This window comes from Ascochyta rabiei, chromosome 7 (genome assembly GCF_004011695.2).
Source record: "Ascochyta rabiei chromosome 7, complete sequence".
Taxonomy (NCBI): Eukaryota; Fungi; Ascomycota; class Dothideomycetes; order Pleosporales; family Didymellaceae; genus Ascochyta; species Ascochyta rabiei.
This window is the reverse complement of record NC_082411.1, coordinates 1,499,887-1,518,852: the sequence shown is the minus strand read 5'-3', so window position 1 is coordinate 1,518,852 and position 18,966 is coordinate 1,499,887. Positions and strand designations below refer to the sequence as shown.

Below are 18,966 nucleotides of genomic sequence, written 5' to 3'. Positions count from 1 at the left end.
AGGTCTAGCGGGAGTCCAGGTCTAGAAGTATATAGAGTGCTACTCAGAAGGGTTAGTCCATGAGAGCTTCTTTGTTCTCTATGGCTAGCCACGTTGCGTGACGAAGCGAACCACTAAATGCGTTGAGTTCTGACAAGGGCCAGACCATGGCCTTTCGTAAATTATACAAACTCTTTCTGAGTTCTGGCAAGGCTTGACAGCATTGAGTTGTTCAGTCTCCAGTTTCTTAGAGAGGGATGGTATAGGGCGCGCTTAAAGCTTTCGGCTTCCTTCCTGTACTAGCTGCAAGGTTGTCAACGGCGAAATTTGTGCATGATGCTTCAATGGGACAGCGCAACAAGCACCCTTGTGTGGTCTGGCTGGGAAGTTGTGGTACGTTCAGCAGGTCTGCACCGTTCGATCTAAGAAGCTCTATGTTCTGTGTCGAGATGTGGGGTCAACTCTTAAAGCGGCGAGCAAGGAGCAAACGGCGAGTACCAACGCAGCTGAAGCGCGAAACCTGTGAAACAGTTTCGAACACGACGATCTACGCAATCTGAAACCCAGCGTTGGACAAAAGTTATTGAGGCAGGTTGGAAAAAGTCGTATTGCAACTCAACGTTACCCTGTCTTTCTTCAAATAGTTGAACTCCATGTTGCTCCAACCTATGCTACACAACTTACACAACTCCAGTGACCCGTTTCAAGTCGTTTCGTGGTAGACCGCCGGTACAATAAAAATACAAGAAAAGGTCGAGGCGTCGAGGCGTCGACGCATATGTGCGCGTGTTGGATTATAGTAGATCAATCAGTGCGCCGATCCAAGCGCCAGGCAATGCAGCTCCATGAGTTGTAAATCGTTTCTTCACTCGTGATAGTACGTCTCAAACGCGTAGATGATACCGAAAAGGAGAAAGGCAATTGCGCCGCCGAGGGTGACTGTTGACTGTTAGCGTCGAGCTCGTAATCAAAGAAACTGCAGATCTTACCATTGCGCATACTGATCTTGCCAGCGATGGCGCGACCACCAATAACGGCGCCTGCGGTACAGATACCGTGTCCAACGGTGGCACCGGCAGTGACCCACCAGTAATCAGAGCCTGCAGCCATAGCCACCGTAGCGATCTGACTGCGATCACCCCACTCTCCAAGGAAGGTCATGACGAAGGTTTGCACCCAAGCCGGGCTGAGGAGCAGGGAGAAGAGGTTGTTGATGCCGTTAAGAGCACCAGTAAATGAAGATCCTCTGGGCGATGGAGATCGGTCGGGCGAGGTGGAGGGGCTGCGGGCAGGAGCGGGCAGCCTGGAGCTGGATCGAGAGCGTCGTGCACGACCGGATTCAAGAGCGTAAGGCGAGATGGATGATCGACGACGACCCTTGGAACGCGCAAGCTGCTCCTTCTCCTCCAGCTCCTCCTCCACCTCGCGCATTTCTTCACCGACACCGTCGTCTGGGCTCATGGCGAGGCCTTCGCGCAACAGCTTAACGCCAAAAACAAGGAAGAGAATAGCAGCAGCCAAGTGTGTGAAACGCTCAGAAAGGAAGGCGGGTACAGCGTGGCCGAGCACAGCGGAAAGCACCGTCATGACGGCGAGCGCGGAGAAGGCAGCCGAGAAGACGACAAGGCGGGGGTGTCGCATGGCCATCAAAGCGGCCACGAGGAAGGTCTTGTCGCCAATCTCGGAGAAGATGATCATTGTGAAGGAGAGCACGAAGGAGTGGAAGGGCTGAATGACGCCGCCGGCCTCCTCGTCGGGCGGGCTGGAGGCAGGTGTCTTGGACTTGGGTGTGGTGTCCAGCGGGTCTGCTTTCGAGAGAGAGTCGGGGACGGGGTGGGGGGCATCGTCGTGCGGAGTGTCTGGCAAATCGGTGGGTTTCTGCTCTGCAGTCAGTGCCGTGTTCGGTGTGGAGTGAGTCTAGCAGGGTACGTGAGCTTACCTCGAGGCCTACAGCGCCATAGACACGTGTGGAGATAATTTCTGTGGCAGCGGCTTCCTTCAGATGCGACTGCTCGCCGTGGGGCGGCGGCGGAGCCTCCTTGGGTGAAGTGGGCACCTGCTCCTTCTTGGAGCCAGTCTTGTCCTCGTGCGCCAGACGCTCCTTGTCCTTCGCCGAGACGCCGCCCTCGACGCCAGTCTTGCCCGTGGCCAGCTTCCGGTCAGGGTCCTGCATGACGCTCTTGTCGCCATCGAGCACTTTGGCCTCGGCGCCGACCAGGGTGGAGTCTTTCGAGCCGGCGACTGTCTTCTTGCCGGTGCCCAGGTCTTCTACGACAGCGGGCTTCTTGTCGTGCGAGGTGGGTGTGTCGTCAATGTACGGGCCCGCGTGAGGCTTGCCGTCGAAGCCGTCAACAGGCGCATCTTTTGTTCCCTTGACGGCGCCCGGAGGCGTGGCAGTGGGCGAAGGGTCAGGGACGGCGTTGTTGTAGGCGGGCGCAGCTGCTCGTGCAACCTGCTTGCCGTCGATCTCGGCGACTGTAAACCTCGCGAGCAGCTGCAGCGCGGGCAGGAGGATGAGAGATTGCCGCAGTCTCATGGTGCTGGGTGTGAAGATGTGTGCGTATGCAGGAGTATGCAGTGAGCCTACAAGCCCAGGGTGTGAGCGGCGGCGATGGGGCAATTGCTACAAAATGTACGGGAAGAGCCTGTCGAAGGAGTGTCGAGAAAGAGCAGCGTGGGAAAAGGAGAAAACAGGCTCAAGTGCAGGGACCTGCGCTCAGCACACAGGACGTCTGGGTGTGGTGGAGAGATGTGGCTGCTGATGGAGCTTCAGGAGAAGACGACTGCCACAGGCAGATGCACCCAAGGACGCAAGGGGTACTTGGTACATGCAGTGGCCCACGTAATACACAGGTAGGTTTGCAACTTCAACAACCTTGCGTGCACGGCAACGGCAACGGCAGAGCGCTAGGTAGCAAGAGGGCTGTCGTCAAAATGCGGCAGCACCTTCAGCCTGTAGCAGATCGGTGCCCTGCAGCTGCGTCTCCGTCTCTGTCTCTGTCTCCGTCTCCGTCTCCGTTTCGGTCTCCGTCTCGGTTTCAAACAGCTCTGCACGTAATTATCCTGCTCACCACTTTCTCCAGCATGTCGCCCCTTCTCCCTGTTCGGACACGGGTATCCGAGAGACTCTGCGCTAGGCCACAGGTGGCAAGCTTCATCCACGTGACCGCCCGGCCTGTTCGCGGTGGAAGTGGGCCATGCGTGCCGGTCGCGAAGCTCACCATCACAACAACGCGCTCAACGGCATCATCCGTCTTTCGACAACAACGACACACGCGCGCAATTGACGGCGCACACTGAGCGCGTCTGCTGAAGTCACAATGGCCGAATCACGAGGCGTGCGCGCCGGCAGCAGGCGCAAGACACCCATCCCGCAGCCAGAAAAGGCGCCTGCACGCGCATCGCGGCGACTGCGCAGCGCAAGTCGCGACATCGAACCAATCCTTGAACTGCACAAGTCAAATCGCCGGAGCACGCGCCAAGCGAGCGTGGCTAGAAGCGAAAGCGAGGATGAAACTCTCAAGCCACGACGAGCACAAAGAAAGCCTGCCAAGGAGGTAGCAGGAGGTTGGTCTGCCCTTAAACCCTAACCCTAGCCCATCCACGACTGCGCTACCAAACAACCACCACTGCACGCACCGACTTGCAACCGCTGATGTGAATTGCACCAGGCCTCACCATCGTTGAAGAGATCGACACCGAGATCGCGTTGCAAGCAGCTCCAGGCACGCCGCAGCGTATCGATATCGATCTGGAACAGCAGGCCCTCTTTCGCTCACCTGGTGCAGCCTCCGAAATGTCCGGCACCACAGCCATTTCGTCCTTCTCCATGATCGAAGCCGAGTTCCTGGAACCCAAGTACATCCTGAAGCACATGCGCAAGCTGTGCGACGTCGCAGAAGACTTCTTGCAACATCTTGCACCTGAAAGTGGGAGCATAGAAGATGATCACCGCAACATAAGAGAGATGCAAAAACCCGATTCCGACTTCGCAAAGGATTACCGAGACTTCGAGGTCGAGCTCAACGTGCACTTGAAGCATTTCAAGAGCGAGGAGCACAAATACATCCACCCTCGGGCAGTCCATCGTGCGCTGTTCGGCTCCTACAACGATGTCGGAGCGCTCCAGTCTGGTGTCGACCTCGTGTTCTATTTGGGCAACCTTCTTGTATTCGCAAAACACATGATCCACTCAGACCGAAGCGACAAAGATATGTGGAACACCCTACAACAACTCGACTCTACGTTCCCTAACCAATTCATGCGTTCATTGATCACCGAAGGTTCATCGACGGCGGCCGGTGACAGCACTTTGCTCGAGATGACGTTCGAGTTGGGTTTAGACCTGCGCACCCAGCTTGCGATATTGTTGATGGAGCGTTGGGCGCACAACCGCGATTTCAATTCTGATGAAGCTCTCGATGAAGTTTTCGCTCATCCCGAGGCATCTCAAGGAAACGGGGACATCATTCGCGGTTGGAACGTGGCAGCGCTCGGAGGAGAGGAGACGAGTTTATCTCCACGGTACCAAGAGCGTATCAAGCAACGGCTGCTTGAGATGCAGCCATTCTTCTCGACCGACTCACAGTCCCTGGAGAACGGAGACACGGTCGATCTGGACGGACTGAGCGCCAATTTCCCCTGGAATGCAACCATTCTACGCCTTCTACAATGGGTACGCTTTCGACATCGTGAGCTCAGTGAGTCTATCGAAGCTATCGGTGGCCCTACTGCTATCTTGGACAATGTCAAGAAGGCAATGGAAACGCCTCAACCAGTCAGTGATGAAGGCAGGCCCACAACTGCCCCTAGAGATTCCCCACGCAAAAAGCGAACATCGTTCGGACGACCTCATCGAAGGCGCAGTAGTCGCAAATTTGACCCCAACGCACCAATTGACGTACGTGCAATTGATGCATTGAAGGCAAGGGAGAGGGATTCTGGAGTGTATTTCGATCCCAAGGTTCTGCAACCTGGCGAAGAGTTCGAGCAAGTAGCTGAGGAAGAGGAGGTCGCGGAACAGATAGGCGAACAGTCATTAGTGCCTGCAACCGCGCCAGATGATGCAGAAGCCGAGCGCGAACAAAATGTGCGGCGGCAGATGCCCATTGAAGAGGAACAACAGCAGGGAGATGCCACGCTTGTAGCTGGGGAAGAAGACATTGAAGACATGGAGAAATTTCCCTCTTCTGGTCCACCCAAGGGTACGCAAGACATACTTAGCGCTTTGAAGTCGGTGGGACCTCAAGGCAAAGAGAACCGCAAAGGCTCGCTTTTCGATCGACAAGTCACCGCCCAACGCGTCGAGTTCGGCAGTGGCTTTGACTCTAGCCAGCCGACTCCTGGGCCCTCCAACAGAATTCTAAGCAAAGGAAAACAACGGGTGGACCCTCCCCCGTCTGTCTCGAGGAAGCGAGCACGCCCAGAAGCAGAGTCAGATGACGAGGACGACGTCTTCGAAGCTAGCGAACGAGTCACACGCGTGCAGGAACGCCGTCAGAAAGCCCCAGTCTCTAAACGAGCCCGTGTCGAAACCCCCTCCTCCGCACCGGTACCTCCATCCCACCAGCCGGTCCGGGCAACAGCAGACGACCGACTGACCCTCCCGCGCGCCTCAGCACCCGCTGCGCCGCAACCTACACAGGAAGACAGCGTCTCCAAACCCGAAGGACCAGAAATGACCAGAGTACCCCCCTCAACCTACCAAGCCCAGCACCGCCTCGCCCTCCAGAACAGCGCTATAGGCGGCGCAGGTCGCATGCGTCAACCACGACGCACATGGACCTTGGACGCCGAGGAAGCTTTCGTCGAGTACATGGCGCGACTACCACGACGGTACGCGAACATCAAGGAGCTCGACGAGAGTGCAGACGGGTATGGCCTGTTAACAGACTTTACGCAAGTCAACCTCAAGGATAAGGCGAGGACTATGGCTATCAATATGATCAAGTAGGTGATATAACGGCTTGAGGGAAGCATGCTAACGAATACTCAGGTCTGGAACGGGGCTTCGGGAAGGATTCGAAGACATCATCAAGCCAGACAAGAAGGATGGGATTAGGCTGGCCGAGGCTGGGTATCAGTGGTAGTCATCTCCGTCTCAGCGATTGCACTTATGATAAAGGCGGTGCACTATCTTGGGAGTTATTGATACCCGTGACATTGCGTCATGCGTCGACGTATAATCTTACCCTTCCTGCTCACAGTTCGCTTGCTTCTTCGCACTACGTCTTGCTCTGCTTCGCGTGTGTTGTGTCTATTGAAGGGGGGGTTCTCAGACCTTCTCCCTCCACCTGACCCCCCACTCCCCTTTTGCAAAGCTCGCCTCGACTACCACGCCCTTCATGACCGCCTCGCACTTCCTCCGCTCCCCCTTCTCTCCACCCCTGACGCCCTCATCGCCCTCGATCAGGAACCCAAACGCACACCCGCGTCTCGCCGCTTTCCGCACCATCTCCCGCTGATCGGCGCGCCGCTGGCCTTCCAGGCGTCGCTGCTTCGCCTCCTCCGTCTCGTGCTGGCGCTCAGCCCACCCCTTCTCGCCGCCAATGCTGCCGTTGATGTCGGATTGGTCCTGTGGAGGCCGGACTTTGCCGCCGCCGTAGCCGTACTCGACGGCATCGCCCAGCGTCTTGGAGTCGGACGGCGCTGTGCCGTTTTCGAGGACGATGCCGCCCTGCTCCTCGGGCTCGGAGTCGCTGTACGTGTCTTCGGCGGACGACGCTGTGTCCTGGCCCGCGGCTGGTGTCGCGGGGTCCGGTTTGTCGACCATGTCGACGCTCTTCCAGTCCTCTGGCTTCTCGACCACGAATCTGGCGCGCCTGTTCTTGCGCCGGCCGTACACTTTCTCGGGGTCTTTTTCGCGGTTGAAAACTAGCTCTTCGACGGCTGTGCAATCGATTATGATTCGGTGGTCGCCTTTGGGCGTGTTCTTGGTCTTGGAGCCCTTCTTCTTGTGGGACTTGTTGTTCTTCTTGCCGAACTTGTTACCCTCGTCTTCGTCTGCTGTGTCGCCTTTTTCTGTTGGCTGAGCAGCATCTTTGGGCTTGTCATCCTTGCCCCTTTCCAGCTCTTCCTTGATCGATTCAGGCGTCACTCCCTCCAACAGTTTTGCGAACGTGGCTTCTATCTTTCGATCTATTGGCCCCGGTTTCTGATGTCTGCAGCGCTGAGAACAGTACTTGACTTCAGTCGCCCCAGAGGTCTTCTTCCGGTCGCCAATCACGCGACCGCAGGTATGACAGTAGGGCACGCTGTCGCCGATGGTGAGGTAGAGCGGTGGGGGCGTAGCCTGAGATTTCGATGGACGCGACCAAGAGTCCATCCAAGACATGGCAACAGTTGTTGTAGAGAAGCGTCTACTAGTTAAATGCCTGGTCTGAGTGGCTGTTGTGGGTCGTAGTGGTGGTGATGTTGATTCTGCAGCTGCTTTGTGACGTCTTGGTAGTGATACTGTTTTTAGAGCGGAGTTGGATGCTGCTTTGCGTAGTCTACGGGCTCCAAGGCTGTTTACCGAAGGATGGAGGGTTTGGCTTTTGTGCAGTGCGTGTTCGCTTGGATCTGCAGGGCGAGGTCTGGAAGTACGGAGGAATTGACGGGCACACGACGTCATCGACGACGGGAGACGGTGCCTTGCAGCAAAGGACAGTTGTGTTGCTTGTCACAGCCATTGCAGGTGAAAGGGATTCATACTATGACAACTAGTGAGCCGTAAGCCATGCGTGTCTTTCTGAACAAATCAATCATGACGTAGTGGAGCAGCCGCAGCACGTGCGCTGCGGCTCGAAGGAAGCAGCATGAGCACGCCACGGTGTCCGATGTTTGGGGGAGGACGACGTTGCACTCCATGCAAACAATGGATTGACCTTCCTCTCGGCTCCAGCGTGGCTCTCGCATCACCCGAAAGGCGGCTACAAGCCAACAGTGCATGGTGGTACAGGAGGTATTCAAAACCTCGGCTTGTCTTATCAGATCTAACCCCACCATACCCCATGGACCCTCGGATATTCCGTTCACCATGCACCATGCACCATGTTGCCGAGCTTAGCAGGACCGTGGATCTCGGGTAGCAGCTCGAAGTACAGCGTCCATTGCGCCGAGAAGATGGACAGGTTATATGTGTCATCGGCGCTGTCGTCGGACCGTCGACAATTTCTAAGCATTCTTCGTTGGCCTGCTTGGGCTGCATTCTTCGCAGAACCTCCTATCACGCCCACTCCAGTCACCAAGCGGACACATGGAAGGGGTGTCGCTATCCACACGGCCAGCTTTTTCTTCGCTGCCGAGTCACCGTTCCCCACACCACTCTCCCTACCCGTCCACCGCGAAACGAAGGTACAGCGTGCGCCATTGCAGGAAGAGGGCAAGGCTGCAGCCAAGACTAGCATCGCCCGCATCCATGTCGCCAGCGCAGGACCCCGCGACGGGGGGATCCGGCAACACCGCATCGCGTGCTCGCCATGCGCACTCGCTGTCCGGCGCTATGGCGACACGGCCGCGGCGGACCACCGCGCAGAGCGACATCCACGAGACGATTCTGCACCCGGGAAATGTGAAGATCAACGTGCAGGGCGCATTCATCGTCAACGAGGAGCAGCCCGGCACCCCGCAGAGCGAAGACTACGAGCACGACCCCAAAGACATCAGACTGCCCAACCACACAGCCGTCGTCAGCCACATCGCAGTCGATGTAAGTATGATCCAGTGTCGCCTGCGCCTCTTTAAGATGAGCACGTGACAGCCTCCCCTACTTTCACCCAAGCGCGCTGCGACTGCGGAGGGCACAAACAAGACTAACGTGCAACGCGCGCACAGATCGGCGGCTCTCTTGCAAAGCTCGTCTACTTCTCCCGCGAACATGGCGACGACTCCCTTGGCGGCCGGCTGAACTTCCTCAAGTTCGAGACGGACAGAATAGACACGTGCATAGACTTCATGCGCAAGCTGGTGTCTGACCACCGAGACAACGGGACAGACCCAAGCGACTTGTGCGTCATGGCGACTGGCGGTGGGGCCTACAAGTACTACGACAAGATCACAGAGGCGCTGGGCGTCGAGGTCATCAGGGAAGACGAGATGGAGAGTCTGATCACAGGTACCGCGTTCTGCACATCACCTCTCACCCTCGCTCACACACAACGACAGGCCTCGATTTCTTCATCAACGAGATCCCCGACGAAGTGTTCACCTACAGCGAAGACCAGCCCATGGAGTTCGTCGCTCATCCACCCGACCCACCGAACATCTACCCCTACCTACTCGTCAACATTGGCTCGGGTGTCTCCATGGTCAAAGTCTCGGGCCCGCGCCAATTCGAGCGTATTGGCGGTACATCCTTGGGCGGCGGAACGCTCTGGGGTCTCTTGTCCATGCTGACAGGCGCGCGAAGCTTCGACGACATGCTACGGCTCGCCGAGAAGGGTGACAACTCGACCGTCGACCTGCTTGTTGGTGACATCTATGGGCAAGCATACAACAAGATTGGACTGAAGAGCACACATATTGCCTCTTCGTTTGGCAAGGTGTACAAGATGAAGCGCGCCGCTGAGAGAGATGCAGAGGATGGGTGCAACGGCGACTTCAAGCGCCGCGAGGAAGAGGAGCATGTCCAAGGCTCCTCGGAGCTCCAGCACTCGCCCGGTGGCTTTGCGCCAGAGGACATTTCAAGGTCGCTCCTTTACGCCGTTTCGAACAACATCGGTCAGATTGCGTACTTGCACGCCGAGAAGCATGGGCTCGAGCGCATATACTTTGGTGGCTCGTTCATCGGCGGCCATTCACAGACCATGAACACGCTCTCATACGCTATTCGTTTTTGGTCCAAGGGAAGTAAGCAGGCCTACTTTCTGAGGCATGAGGGCTATCTCGGCAGCGTCGGCGCGTTCCTAAAGAGGCAGCCGAGGAACTGGGGGAGGAGGGAAAGCTTCCAGGGGACAAGGCCTACGGCCTGATACTGCGAAGAGCCAGTATACAAAGATGTATGGAATACCTAATAAACACCTTAATACAGTAATGCACATTTTCGACTGCGTAAGGTGGGACAATCACCACCAAGGGACCAAAGCTCTCCTCTGGCTATCTCTGGATACTTCAATACCGTCATCTCAAACTCGACGTACCGCGCCGACGCCTACAAAGCCCCATAGCCCAGGGCTAACTTTGGTTGCATACATTTCTGATCATCCCCAGCTTTTTCCTCCACCAACAACCTCATCCAGTCCACCATCATCCTACCCCCACCCTCTACCATAGGCAACTTCTCCACAAACCCCTTCCCACAGCGGGCCCGCTCCGTCAACCAAGATTCCGCCGTAGCAACACCACCACACTCCTCGCCATCAATCGCACACGGCGCCACCCTCCCCGTCCCACTCCCCAAGGACCGCAACTCCGCAGCACCCAGCGCATGATCACCAAGCCCCATGAGCCACCCCACCGCCCTCCCGCGCGCCGAACCTTCTTCTGCAATCGAATTAGCTTCCGCGCAGCGCGAAGCTGAGGGAGTGCGACCGAGTATGGCGCCTAGACGCGCCAGCCCAACGTGGCTCGCAATGGGCCGCAGCCCTGATGGCGAGGCGGCGCGGGATGCGAGACGGCTCCCTGGCGCCGAGGCCGCGAGGAGAGAGGCTCCGTGGCGCGGTGTGAAGGTGTTCAGTGCGCTTTCGCGCAGCGGGGCGGTGGAGGAGAGGGGGCGGTGGGGGTCGTCGGTGTTGGTGTGCGGAGGGGAGGAGAAGAGGAGGAGGAGGGGAGGACTGGAGGATGTAGCGTTTCCTGCGGAGGAGACGGCCGTGGTGTTGGCAGAGGCAGAGGCGGACTGCTCTTGAGCTTCTTGCTCGCTGATGATGCTCTTCTTCAGCGCCGACACGCTCGACTCCAATGGTAGCCCTGCTGCGGATGCATCGTAGGCCGGTGCTGATCCGGACACGATTCCCTGGATCATTATGCCCTTTCTCGTGCTGTACGGAATCGGCTCGAGCAAGTTGCCGGCGGGATACGCGTAGATGTAGTGGCCGCGGTAGTAGTATGCCAACCCTACTTCCAGCGTGTGGTGGGCCGTGAAACCAGAGATGTAGACGTGTGTATAGAGTGCCTTTTCGCGGGCGATGCGCTCGTTGTGGGCTTTGCGGGCATTGGGCGACATCTCAAGGATGGTATGCAATTGTGCGGTGTCGATGTGGTGAATAATCTTAGGCCTCAGACGAGAAGGAGGATATGTAGAAATGACCTAAAAAGAGCCACAAAAGTTGAAAATCAAGGGCGATAGGGACTTTGGCGGCGCTGGCCGTTTGCAGGTGCAGTGAAGGGAGGTGAGCATGCAAATATTGTTTGTTGACATAGCGACCAAGCCAAAGATGCATTCACCTACAGAGAAGAGAAAGTACATGAATTTGACAACGTCGAGTTGGTTTAGTAGTTGTGGATGTGAGTGTAGTAATCTATCGGAATACACGTCTTTTGTATTTCGCACTTGTGTTGGTCATTGCGTAGGCTTGTGCGGACTCTGGTCATGAACAACGAGCCATGGAAACATCACGCGTTTAGTTTCGAGACGCTGGACTACAAAATTATCAAGCAGCACATATATGATGTACTGCGGCTGCCAACGGGACAGAAAGTAAGGCAATGGATTGAGCACAAGAATGGCGAGAAGTCATGTACCAAACACGCAGGACGAAGATGCATGGCAGAAAATGAATTATGCATTAATCACAGCAGGGATATATCTTAGGAACAACGCTTAGAAGCACTCTTCGGACGCCGTATTTACTGGCGACCGGAGGAAGTACCATCATTAGCCTCGACGGCACCCTCGAGACCCTCGTCGTCGCCAGGTTCAGTGTAGGTGCCAGACTTCTTGGTCGCACCGCGCGTTCGCTCGTCAAGAATGTTGTCCTGGTCGATGGCGTCCTTCTCATCGCGCTCTGTTGAGCATTAGTGCCGTGACAAAAAAACGTCTCAAAGTAATAGGTGAATTCGTACCAAGCTGCTGGTCAGAATCGGCAGCCTCGCGGTCGTTGAACTCGGTCGTCTCAACAGGCGCATCGTCTTTCAGGACGGGAATTTCGCTCTGCCCGGTGCTGGTATGGTCTTAGTGACTTTCCCTATGAAGTAGACACTTAAGCGAACGTACCGGCTCTCGTAACCTTTCTCTTGTTCGGAACCCATATTGATTTTGTGAGGTTGTGAGGTGGGAATATTTAGGCTAAGTAAGGAAGTGATACTTGGTAGTATGAATGGTATCGCCGTTGTTCACGCAAGTTCAAACGGGCAGATGGCAAAGTTTAAGTATTACTGGACGTCGCAAGCGTGCGTCATGAGCCCCTTGACTATGGGAGTCGGCTATGCTGTCACAGCCTCAGACCCAGCTCTCATCGTCTCTATGGCGATCCAGATAATGACAGCATGATGTGTGAAGGAGACCCTTTGTTCGGAGCAGCAGGCTGACCGTGCAGGGACAGAGCCACCACAAGTGGACAGACACATGGCGATCCAGGAGATGTAATTGCATTCTAGGACGGGAACTACCCAGTAGCTGCGATCGTGTCTTAGCTTTGTGGAGACAGGCTTTGCGTCATAGCGTGAGGTTGTTACGAACATCTAGGGTTGGGACAAACAACGAGCATGAGCGGATAGAACGTTTGCAAGTTGTCAGGCCCTGCTTTCAAACCCACTTTACTGCTCCTTTCTCTCGTCCTCAGTGATTTTCAACGCCCGAGAGAGCGCAGCGTATGCCAAATGAGCTGTTGTTGACAGGACGCTAGTATCATCGAATCGAGAATATTGAGGCAGACGTCAATACGTGACAAGAATAGATTAGCGTCAGGGACGCTGTGGGGCGCATGGGATGGGCATTGAGATTGCCGACGCATGCAAGATGGGCGATTGCCTTGAAGCGTGGTGAAGGCTGAAAGAGTGGTTGGTGCGACGCGTGAACACGGTCGCGCGGCATGTCGTGACGTCGAGAAAACCACTTAGACTTCCCAATCGGGACAGGTTGCAAGAATACTCTTCATCACCTAACAATTTCAGACGCGCATGTAGCAGGGAGATGACGCAAGGCCCTTATCAGTTCATACTTGTATTGTAGATGTAAGAATCACGACAACATGTGTGTACACAAGTATTAGGGCATGTCGTTGCTGTCCATTGGCACAACTGAGAGCCAGCTGGTCTGAGCGAACATTCACCGATGTAGTCGATAGTTCCTGCACGATACAGAAACACAGCCATTTGAACAAATATACGTCGACAGTAGAAAGATGAAGCTGTACGTGCTCGACAGCATTGCATCTAAAACATCACCCCCGTAGAAAAACAAAAAGGCGAGAGCAGGCTCGTTGTAAAAGTCAACCTAGAGGGCGAGCCGGAAGGATCCACGCGGTCAGCAGATGATGGTGGTGTGAGAATACCTTGACATTGAAACTGCAGAGGTGTTGTTGTAGTGATGATGTTCGAAGAAAGTTCAAGAGTATTGTCTTGGCATTCCGTCCTCGTTCGATCGCCGCGGAAGAGAGCACTGACAACATCAACCTTGCATCTCATCCTTTCAACACCACACAACACTACTCACTGCCAAAATCGGTGCATATCGAATCCAGTCCGCAGCAATCGGGCGCAAAGCTGTATCGTATACGAAAACGCATTCGGCCAACTTTCAGACCCGCGCCAAACGAGCAGATCTCACAGCTGCGCGTGTCGCAACCCAATCCACATATCTTTCTCAGTGATGGTATCAGCATCCGTCACACCACTTCCTCCGAGACGTGAGCGCCCACGACCTCCGCCACCGGCAGTGGTGGAAGCAGAGCAACAATGGATCTTTGCGGAGGATGAGTTGCTCCAGGCGCCGTCGATAGTGGAGGGCATGGCCCCAGAGGAAGAGCGCACACTGCGGAGAAAGGGCGTCAACTTTATTTTACAGGTGGGCATGATGCTCAAATTACCACAAACCACTCTCAGCACAGCCGCCGTCTTCTTCAACCGGTACTTGATGAGGAACAGCTTGAAGTCTAAGCCTGGCTACAAACCGCTGCATCATTACGTGAGTACTTGGGCCTCCTCGCGCGTAGCCTTTGCCTGACACACCACCAGCAAGTTGCTGCGACTGCCTTATTTTTAGCCACAAAAGTCGAAGAGAACTGCCGCAAGATGAAAGAGCTGGTTGTAGCATGTGTCCGAGTCGCGCTCAAAGACCCCAATAAGCTCGTCGATGAGCAGACAAAAGACTTCTGGAAATGGCGCGACACAATCTTATACAGCGAAGACGTACTTTTGGAAAGCTTGTGCTTCGATCTCAACGTCGAATCACCGTACAAGACCATGTATGACATGATGAAGTACTACGGCGTCGAGCACAACAAGAAACTACGCAATTCTGCATGGTCTTTCTTGGCCGACTCTGCTCTTACGCAGATGTGTCTTCTGTTTGACTCGCGAACCATCGCTGCAGCATCTCTATACGCCGGCGCTCGTATGGCTGAAGTCAATCTTGAAGACGATGATGGCAAGCCATGGTGGGAAATCCAGCACGTCAAGCTGCGCGACATTAGAAAAGCCTGCAACCTGATGGCGGACATATATGAGAAGTCGCCGGATAAGGACGAAGATGCAAATAAGTACTCTGGACTCAGAACACCTGAAGATGGCATTGACTTTGGCGATACGCCGAGAAGCATGGAAGGCATACAAATGACAGGTCAAGAGCCGAGTCAGAGTCAGCCAACCGCGAACGGGACCGGTAACGCGACAGAGAGGGGCAGTGAAGAGGGCGAATTAGACGGCTAGTGGGAGCCTATGGACACCTCCGAGGCAGCGACTCCTGCTTGTAAGGTCGGGACAATACCGGCGGTGACTATGCCATGCCCACTATGCACTGGTCAAGGCTTGTGTCACTCTTGGTGTTCTTCGACCGGCCGACCAAAGTGCGTTTCGCCTTCTGCAATGGTTGATCCCATGTCTCCTTTCCATCTGATTTCCTACAGTTCTGAGGAGCTCGACGATGTTATTGATTTTGAGCACGACAACTGGCGTTAGGCGAATGGGCATTAAGATACCCCTGGGCTCGAAGGCTTCAGGTTATTTCTATATATATTTTACAGGCCGTTCTGCTTTAGCTTCTTCGCAGGCCTACATACCAAGTCGTGTCTGGTACGTGTTGGACGTGTTATAACTGTTCCAAGCAGACAGTCCATCCTACGGAGCACCTACCGTGTTAATTATATCCGTTAGCCAATCACAGTCACTCATATGCACAGCCTCGGCTCAATTTCCACGCGCCATGTTTCGGCGACGTCTCGACGTCAACACTGTCAGTGCTTTATCAATTCTCTCCTTCCTTTGCATGAAGCTCGGTGTTGCTTCTGCTTCGTATCTGCCTCCTAGAAAGGCTGAAAGCGTTTCGTTCAACAGTGACACTCAAACCACCAATATATCGTTCCTCCGCGGACTCCGAGACACTCCTATTTGCCACAATGGAATCCACACCTTCAGCCATGCTGAAGCTACTTGTGCCCAAAGTGCCGTTTATTCTGAAAACTGCACTCTGGCACACCATCGGTCAATCCGCCACATCTTCAAAATGGGATCTCCGAACTGAACTCACAATCAACATACTCCGGGATATGATCGGGCCCAATTCCGAGCCAACCCCAATTTCGAAAGTCCAGCGCCTAACCACGAAAGACCCGGGAATCAAAGGAAATGTCTGGGTCAGCAAGGTTAAACTGGACGTACCTAAAGAGGACGATGTTCGGCAATTGGTCTTCAAAACGATCGAGGACATGGGCACCGGGAACGAGCATTGGACCAAACCTGAGACTAGACCACTGGAAGCAGAATGGAACGGTTACCGCGCTGATGCTCCGGACCCCAAAGCTCCCCAACCCACGGATCGGGACGAGAAGCAAGAATACGCCAACCTTATGAAAGAAGTCACCTCCAAAGTCACACTGCTTTACTTCCATGGCGGCGCAATGTATCTCCTTGATCCGGCTACCTACCGCGCGACAACCTCTCGCGTGGCCAAGGAAACAAGAGGCCGCGTCTTCAATGTACGATACCGACTGAGTCCTCAAAACCCTTTCCCAGCAGCGCTCCTCGACTGCTTTACCGCATACCTCTCGCTCCTGCACCCACCACCAGGCGCGCCTCATGCCGCCGTTCCAGCAAACGAGATCGTATTCGGTGGCGACAGCGCAGGTGGTACGTGCTGCACCGCACTGCTACAACTAATTCTGCAGATCCACCGATCCAGCCCCGGCCGCATCCCCACCGTACGTTTCCACGGCAAAGACGTCGAGATTCCGCTCCCAGCTGGCCTAGCCCTGACGTCGCCCTGGCTCGATATCACGCGCGGACTACCCAGCATCGAGGGACTGGTGCAGTACGACTACCTACCCACCCCATCGCAGACCGACAAGCGCGAGTTTCCTCCATGTGACATCTGGCCTGCGAGTCCACCGCGCGCGGACTTCTACTGCGAAAGCAGCGCGCTGCGCCATCCGCTTGTGTCTCCGCTCGCGGCAAAAGACTGGAGTAGTAGTCCGCCGCTGTTCTTCAGTCTGGGTCAAGAGATGCTGAGAGATGAGGACGCGGTACTCGCGCAGAAGGCGGTAAAGCAGGGGGTCAAGGTCGTGTGGAGGGAGTTCGAGGCCATGCCGCATTGTTTTGCTATGTTGTTGGAGAACAACAACGGAACGCCAGTGCATTATGCAGAGTATGGCAAGTTCTGCCGCGAAGTTGTAGAAGGCAAAGCTATCGAGACCAATGGGGAGTTTATCGCGGCGAAGACGCTAAAGAGGAGTGAGGTGGATGTTGGAACCGGCTTGACGGAATTGACCGACAGTGAGGTCGAGACTTACATGAAGAAAGGACAGGAGAGAATCGAGGCTAAGTTCAGGAGGGGGCAGGATCCTAGCAATGAGGCGAGACCGATGTTATAGATTAAGATGAGTCTGCTGGGCAAGTCGATACACACATTCACCCGTACACAGATCAGTGACATTTCGTCGTTACGTATTGTAGATCTATTGAATCCTATAAACCGCATCTCTTCATAATCGTGTTATTCAAGTGTCCCTGCAGCATATCAGCTCTCCGGGAACAAGTGTTTCAATATTAACCCATACGCCTGCGCACCCTGAACCAACTCATCTTGTGCCAACTGCTCGTTCGGCGTATGCGCTACTTCAATTGTCCCAGTTCCGTACAGGTACCTCTGTCCCACCTGTGGCAGCAGCGGAATGTCTGTACCATAGAAGACAGGCGCTTCCTCTAAACCAGGTACACTAGTGTCTAGGATCTGGGCGGGGTAGAACGCAGTGCTGAACGTAGCGTTGAAAGTGCCATTTCGCTCCTCGACCTCCTGAATGATGGGTTGGATCATACCGGCTATCATGTCGCGGACGATCTCTACAGAGCCATTCTCGCTGCGAGCGATGCGAATCGAGACGCCCGCTGTTGCATTCGGCGCGATGACGTTATTGGCAAGCCCTCCGCGGACGATCCCGACGTTGAGAGTGGAAGGTCCAAGAAGTTCACTGCGAGGTAACGCTGGTTCGAGGCTGTTCATTGCTACAATGGCCTTGGAGAGGTAGTTGATAGCACTGAGACCCAGCTGAGGGTATGCGGAGTGCGCGGAGCGGCCAACAACATCGAGTGTCAAGCCAAGAGTGCCTTTATGTCCGGTTGCTAGCTTTCCTTCAGTTGGTTCGCCGAAGATGCCAGCACGGAAGGTTGTGTTTGAGGCGTATTCTGCAAATGCTCGCATGCCATCGCCACCAGTTTCCTCGCCAACCACAAAAAGAAGGCCAAGAGAGGGACTGTCATCGCGGGACGCGAGAAATTTTTCAGTTGCAATGATCATGGTTGCAATGGGTCCCTTGGCGTCGACACTTCCTCGACCAAAGTGGTATGTTGTGCCGTTCTCTTCACGTGTCTTGAAGGGGATGAACGGCGGAACCTACGTATTACTTAGCAGTCTAAAAATCCACTTCGTCTGCACAATTGACTTACTGTGTCAATATGACTGCTGATCAAGACTTCGGGCCAGCTACCATTATCTCGAATTGTCTGAGGGTATGCGAACACATTAAAGCGGCCCTCAGCTCCCGCAGTAACCGGCACTCGCTCGACGTAGTACCCTTTCTCACCAAGGTACTCTTCAAGCCACTCCGCACACTCGATCTCGTCGTCCGAAATGGAAGGGATGTTCACCAAGTCCTCGTGCAATTGGAAGAGGGACGCAGTCTCCTCCGTTGTTAGAGGGTCTGGTGATGCTGTTGATGACGGGCTTGAAGCGAGGCCTGTTGCAGTACCTCCTGCTGTGACGGTTACGCCAGTCGTGGAGCTTGGTGTCTGATTTTGTGCTTGCGGCGCTGCATATACTAGAGGAATGGCCAGCAGTCCAATGACACATGTGGGAAGTATCATGATACTGGGGATTGATTGGAGAGAAGTGGATGAAAAGAGAAGCTACTTCTCGAGGGTGCGCTGGCTACTTATGTTATATGCCTTGGCTTGTCAAGACTAGGTTCTTATCCGATGGATAGAGTTCTTGCAAACTGAATGCCATACCGTAATTCCCGTTCCTGGCAAGCCGCGATCGCACAAGACTTTTCTGCATGGAGTGATAGCACAGCTTGGCCAACGTCGTCAGTGCATACCTCAACGTACAACGTAACAAAGTCGGCATCTAATTTATTCAATGTACTGTGTTTTGGAATACTGCACTGAACTGACCGGGCTTCGAAAAAGCACTTTGTCTGTTGTGTGTGAGAGATCATGGATCAAGATGGCGCGTGTGAGTGCTCAACGCTGGACTCGAGATACGGCGCCCAAGAGTTGCCAAGACCGTGCTATTGCCAGCATCGTTGCGCCGTCGATAGATAGCACAACTAAAAGTGGGATGCTCGGAGAGGTTGGTGATGACGAAAGCGGGGTTGCGGGTGGTGATTTATCTCATCAATCCGACGCTCCGCGCACGTCAAT

At 54.9% G+C, this 18,966-nt stretch overlaps 9 protein-coding genes across 9 annotated transcripts, besides 3 other annotated features; 4 read left to right on the top strand and 5 right to left on the bottom strand.

Annotated features, from left to right (window-relative positions):
* Positions 1 to 844: 844 nt before the first annotated feature.
* EKO05_0005072 (GCR1-dependent translation factor 1) lies at positions 845 to 2,515 on the bottom strand (the record flags this gene model as incomplete). The annotated part of the gene is made up of 3 exons (XM_038939330.1): positions 845 to 918; positions 969 to 1,857; positions 1,919 to 2,515. 3 exons carry the CDS (start codon positions 2,513 to 2,515, stop codon positions 845 to 847), a joined length of 1,560 nt encoding a protein of 519 aa, XP_038799613.1.
* Positions 2,516 to 2,959: 444 nt separating this feature from the next.
* Positions 2,960 to 3,013: a tandem repeat.
* Positions 3,014 to 3,299: 286 nt separating this feature from the next.
* EKO05_0005071 (uncharacterized protein) lies at positions 3,300 to 6,068 on the top strand (the record flags this gene model as incomplete). Its single annotated transcript, XM_038939244.1, has 3 exons — positions 3,300 to 3,546; positions 3,651 to 5,928; positions 5,975 to 6,068. The coding sequence occupies 3 exons, from the start codon at positions 3,300 to 3,302 to the stop codon at positions 6,066 to 6,068; spliced, it is 2,619 nt and encodes an 872-aa protein (XP_038799612.1).
* Positions 6,069 to 6,253: 185 nt separating this feature from the next.
* Positions 6,254 to 7,591, bottom strand: EKO05_0005070 (uncharacterized protein; the record flags this gene model as incomplete). Its single annotated transcript, XM_038945732.2, has 1 exon — positions 6,254 to 7,591. One exon carries the CDS (start codon positions 7,589 to 7,591, stop codon positions 6,254 to 6,256), a length of 1,338 nt encoding a protein of 445 aa, XP_038799611.2.
* Positions 7,592 to 7,959: 368 nt separating this feature from the next.
* Positions 7,960 to 8,013: a tandem repeat.
* Positions 8,014 to 8,377: 364 nt separating this feature from the next.
* EKO05_0005069 (Pantothenate kinase) lies at positions 8,378 to 9,929 on the top strand (the record flags this gene model as incomplete). The annotated part of the gene is made up of 3 exons (XM_038939446.1): positions 8,378 to 8,668; positions 8,794 to 9,073; positions 9,124 to 9,929. The coding sequence occupies 3 exons, from the start codon at positions 8,378 to 8,380 to the stop codon at positions 9,927 to 9,929; spliced, it is 1,377 nt and encodes a 458-aa protein (XP_038799610.1).
* Positions 9,930 to 10,108: 179 nt separating this feature from the next.
* Positions 10,109 to 11,119, bottom strand: EKO05_0005068 (uncharacterized protein; the record flags this gene model as incomplete). Its single annotated transcript, XM_038945731.1, has 1 exon — positions 10,109 to 11,119. The coding sequence occupies one exon, from the start codon at positions 11,117 to 11,119 to the stop codon at positions 10,109 to 10,111; it is 1,011 nt and encodes a 336-aa protein (XP_038799609.1).
* Positions 10,652 to 10,738: a tandem repeat.
* A 623-nt stretch (positions 11,120 to 11,742) lies between the features above and the next one.
* On the bottom strand, positions 11,743 to 12,144 carry EKO05_0005067 (uncharacterized protein; the record flags this gene model as incomplete). The annotated part of the gene is made up of 3 exons (XM_038939212.1): positions 11,743 to 11,900; positions 11,959 to 12,056; positions 12,110 to 12,144. 3 exons carry the CDS (start codon positions 12,142 to 12,144, stop codon positions 11,743 to 11,745), a joined length of 291 nt encoding a protein of 96 aa, XP_038799608.1.
* Positions 12,145 to 13,705: 1,561 nt separating this feature from the next.
* Positions 13,706 to 14,763, top strand: EKO05_0005066 (uncharacterized protein; the record flags this gene model as incomplete). Its single annotated transcript, XM_038939485.1, has 2 exons — positions 13,706 to 14,020; positions 14,071 to 14,763. The coding sequence occupies 2 exons, from the start codon at positions 13,706 to 13,708 to the stop codon at positions 14,761 to 14,763; spliced, it is 1,008 nt and encodes a 335-aa protein (XP_038799607.1).
* A 686-nt stretch (positions 14,764 to 15,449) lies between these two features.
* EKO05_0005065 (uncharacterized protein) lies at positions 15,450 to 16,919 on the top strand (the record flags this gene model as incomplete). Its single annotated transcript, XM_038945730.1, has 1 exon — positions 15,450 to 16,919. One exon carries the CDS (start codon positions 15,450 to 15,452, stop codon positions 16,917 to 16,919), a length of 1,470 nt encoding a protein of 489 aa, XP_038799606.1.
* Positions 16,920 to 17,065: 146 nt separating this feature from the next.
* EKO05_0005064 (Acetylornithine deacetylase) lies at positions 17,066 to 18,408 on the bottom strand (the record flags this gene model as incomplete). The annotated part of the gene is made up of 2 exons (XM_038939351.1): positions 17,066 to 17,938; positions 17,992 to 18,408. 2 exons carry the CDS (start codon positions 18,406 to 18,408, stop codon positions 17,066 to 17,068), a joined length of 1,290 nt encoding a protein of 429 aa, XP_038799605.1.
* Positions 18,409 to 18,966: the final 558 nt, after the last annotated feature.